The following is a 4,123-nucleotide window of genomic DNA, read 5'->3' on the forward strand; positions in this document are numbered from 1 at the left end:
ATAATAATTTAATTTCACAGTTTAATTAGCGCAGGTAGTGTTTGCTCATTATCCTAAGTCCCTTCACTTTGAAGAAGTAGTATGTGAAAAATACCTAACAATTTAGTGTGTTATTCCTCAGGCAATGCAGACCGAAGGCACTGTAAATTCAGACCGGATCCTAACATCCCTCTAATGTTTAGTGCTGTCAATGAAGACTACCTTGGGAGTGGATGGTCACGAGGACACATGGCACCAGCCGGAGATAACAAATTTTCAACAGTAGGATTTTTTTTCTTTCTTTTTAATTTGTGTTTATCAGTCGGAAAGGGTCAAAAGACCCTTAAAAGTAATGTGTAATGTTCCTTTTGCAGTTTGTTTTGAGATGGAACATGATCTCATTATTGATGCACAGACTTGGACTTGGAGTTACAAGGTCTATTCCTGACTAAGCTCTCACAGTCTGCTTCAGGCATCTAAATCAGGTGCATGCTCTGGTGACATACCTCTCTTCATTAAATCACACCTAGATTAGCGTGTTTGGCAGAGATGATGTGAGTATATCTTGTACAGTATAGTGTTAAGCAAGTCTTCTCAACCTCTTGTATGTCACATTGTCTGCCTGTAAAATTAAGATGATAACCTTCACCAAACAAACCTCAAAAGTGTCTTCTGAAGCTCAGTTAACGGGAGACAGGGAACGATGACTTCATTCTGGCCAACAGGTGCCGAGATGTTTAAGGCTAGATTGGGCAAAGCAAAGATGCTGTTAAGTACTGTTCTGTATTGGCAAGGGGATTGCCGGGATGATTTAAAAGGCTTTTTCCTTTCTGGCAATGTGTATGAGGTAAATTAGAACCACCTTCTGCCATAGTTCTTTCAGTCTATAAAATGTCTTCACCTGCCATTTATTTGATCTGTAAGAAAAGCATGCCCTAATGCCTTGGCTGACTAACAAAGCAGCCTTGGATTTATTGGATCCTCTTGTGAAATGTGCCTAATGCAGCAATTTGTCAATTAAGAAGCAGTTTGAATTTGTATTTCTGCCAGGCAGAATAGTATGCAGTGGGGCAGAGTAGCAGCGCAGTGGCATGTGGTGGATGAAAGAACCAGTCATTTTATTTCTACTGGAAGTGTCTTTGCGGTTATTTGTTTGTGATATCTGGGGAGTTTTTGCTGGTGAGCTGCCTGTGCAGAGACATCCTGGACCTGGCTTGAAATGCAGTGAGGTGATACAATCTTTCAAATACAGATATATAAATATAATAATTTAATTTCACAGTTTAATTAGTGCAGGTAGTGTTTGCTCATTATCCTAAGGAGTTCTGTCAGTCCCTTCACTTTGAAGTGGTAGAACGTGAAAAATATCGACAAGTACAGGATCTGTGAAGATTCTGGGTTAAGATCTTGTATATTTTTTCTCCTGTATTTCCCTGCATATGCGTAGTTTTTTAGTGCCAGGTCCTCCGTACCTGGAGATATGTGGGCTCCAGTTTAGAGAGGTTTATGACACTTTTTAAAGATAAAATTAAACAGATATGTAGATGTTTGACCATTATGGTCTCATAAATCATTTCATCACCTGCATGTTACGCATTTGTAAAATACTGATGAATATTTTTAATAAAACCTTTGCTTGTAAGGGAAAGCAAAAGCTAGGCATCAGGCAGTCAAATAAATGAAAATCATGGGTGAAAGCATCCTTCCCATTCAAAAAGAAGAGTAGCTAGTTTCTTCCAAAGATGTTACAAAACTGAACTGACACTGTGTAATATAGTATTTCCTGTGCCTCTAGAATTGGACATTCTTCTGCTATGTTTCTGTCAAAAAAAAAAAAAAAGTAGATCTATTTTGCAAGGTTTACACCCCAATTATGCAACTCTTAATCCAAAATAATTTTGTAGATGTTCTGACTTAGGTTTTGTCTGACCTTTTATGTTGATAATGTTAAGACTAAACTAGAAATGGATTCTGATCCAAAAACTTCTAAAATGTGTTTTCAGCTTGTAAATGTTTCAGTGAAATTATGTTATTTTCTTTCTGTATGCAGAGAGCTATGGCTGAAACGTTTTATCTGTCTAACATTGTGCCTCAGAATTATGAAAATAATGCTGGATTTTGGAACAGGTGAGAAATTACTTTTAAGTAAGCTAAGTGAAAAATATCGGGAAGTGGCTTAAATCAAAAATGCTATATTTATAAAACTTCTTCACATCCAAGTATTCTAGAGCACTTTATAGGCTATCTGTAGAGATCATAGCAACTTTCTCTGAAATGAAAAGCACCTCAGACCTCACAGTGCAAGAACAGTATAACGACTGCTTTAGTTCTTTATTCAATCAAAGTGTAGAGGACATTTATTTAGAATAGATAAAATTACTTCTTCTGGCTGATGTGGGTAAAGGTACCAGGCTTAACATGTCTGTCCTTGAGGAAAATTCAGTAGAAGCAAGGAAAGGGTTTAGATCTTGCTTTAACATCTCTTCCTCAGAAAAGCGCTTCCCATGTGAGAGTATTCACATCTCTGTATGTGGACATTGGTTCACTTTGAATTAGAGAACTGAGTACTCCCCACTGAGTTGTGACTACTTCAGGTCTTAGGTGTTCCTTCGGGTGCTGGCTTCCAAGTAGCAGTCCGGCAGGTTCTCTGTCACTTGTGAACGCTGGCTGGATTGGCTTTGAGGTGAAGTGAGTGGTTGATAAATTTAAACTTTCTTCATGTAGGATTTTTATTCTTTTCTTCCTTTGAGCAGAGAAAAACATTAATAAAGGTAGCGTTCATCCAGTGCTTCTTGCATAGGACTTACAGAATGTTAAGATTCAGAAACAGGAGGGGAAAATGATGAATTTCACAAGGTTCACTCAAGGGAAGGTTAGCAAAATTGTGTACAGTATTGTACTAAAAGTTTATCAAAAATGCATCATCATTCAACTACACAGTGCTTTCCAGTTTTACAAGAGTGCGTATAAAATCATATGAGGCATTCAGTAAGGTTATACTGTTTTATAGACAAATAAAACGCCATAACATTTTAAGAGATTTTTTGTATTGTTTTAATACCTTAAGTATTTGAGCGTAAAATTTCCTTATACCAAAGCTAGGCATTTGTGCCAATTCAAGGTTGGAAACCCTCTTTATTTCATCAGAGCAGGATCTCTGTCTAATCAGGAAATCATGGGGAGTGTTTGAAAATTTCCCCTGACACTATCAGCCCTGCAATTTAAGCAGTTATTATCACTTTCTCCCAACCCCAGCACCCTATCCCCACAGTTTAAATACATGAACAAGGTATTTGTGCCACTTGTTTCGTCAGTCACTTGTTTAATGATCAATAGTTTTAAGGATACCGTGTTTCACGTGTGTTGTATTCCTTCCTGGCTTCAGTACTCTCTTTCTTTCTCTTTTTTTAATTGCTTGCTTCTTGAATTGTCTTCTGAGGTGCAGGAAAACAATACAGCTTAGTCAGTTTAACAATCTGTTGTTTTTTAAAGTGGTGTTCGCCCTCCAGCCATGTGTTTTTGCTGCTTTCCCAGTTCCAGCTCTGGTACTAGCCTGACTGTGGCAAGTCAATTCCATTTGGTAACCCAGTTAAACTGATTCGCATTTTGTTTTGCTTGGTTATGTTTCTGCCAGATTAGAAAATTGGATCAACTGGTGAGATGAGTGCCAGAGCCAACACGGAAGATGGAGTAGGACTGTTCAGCTGGGCAGACAAGGGGAGCAGTAGGAAAGGGGAGAGCAGGACTGCATCTTTCAGCAAGCTATTAGATAGTAAGCTATTAGATTGGTTCAGTGGTGTGCTCTACTGCACCTTAGTATTTATTCCTCATTTTCTTCCCACCAACGTGCATGCTTCTTTCTTTCCTGATGTTTAACTGTCGTTTTCTGTCTTGAGTGCGATTTCATGGTCACTGTAATCTGATCTCTGTCCCTGCTGCCACCAAAAGCAGTTTGCTTCCTAGCTGCATTTATTCCCATTCTTTCCTTGTGCCAGGTGGTGTTTGTATTGCCATGCCGTCAGACAGCCTGAGGGGCTGAGCTGCTTGGAAGAAAAGCTGATGACAACAGGAAAAAAATTAGCTTGTGGTCAATGCTTTGGCATATGACATGGCAGCTCACTATTACCAAAGAAGAAGGGGCGCA

The 4,123-nt window shown here is 38.7% G+C and overlaps 1 protein-coding gene across 1 annotated transcript in view; it reads left to right on the forward strand.

Moving 5' to 3' along the window:
* The first annotated feature begins 126 nt into the window (after nucleotides 1–126).
* EXOG (endo/exonuclease (5'-3'), endonuclease G-like) overlaps nucleotides 127–4,123 on the forward strand; it is an 18,543-nt gene continuing 14,546 nt past the window's right edge. The window contains exons 1-2 of the mRNA XM_009582341.1: nucleotides 127–261; nucleotides 2,030–2,106. Coding sequence (XP_009580636.1) covers nucleotides 175–261; nucleotides 2,030–2,106 — 164 coding nt within the window. The 5' untranslated portion in view covers nucleotides 127–174. The remainder of the gene's footprint in view (nucleotides 262–2,029; nucleotides 2,107–4,123) is intronic.

This window comes from Fulmarus glacialis, unplaced genomic scaffold, assembly GCF_000690835.1.
Source record: "Fulmarus glacialis isolate BGI_N327 unplaced genomic scaffold, ASM69083v1 scaffold8307, whole genome shotgun sequence".
Lineage (NCBI taxonomy): Eukaryota > Metazoa > Chordata > Aves > Procellariiformes > Procellariidae > Fulmarus > Fulmarus glacialis.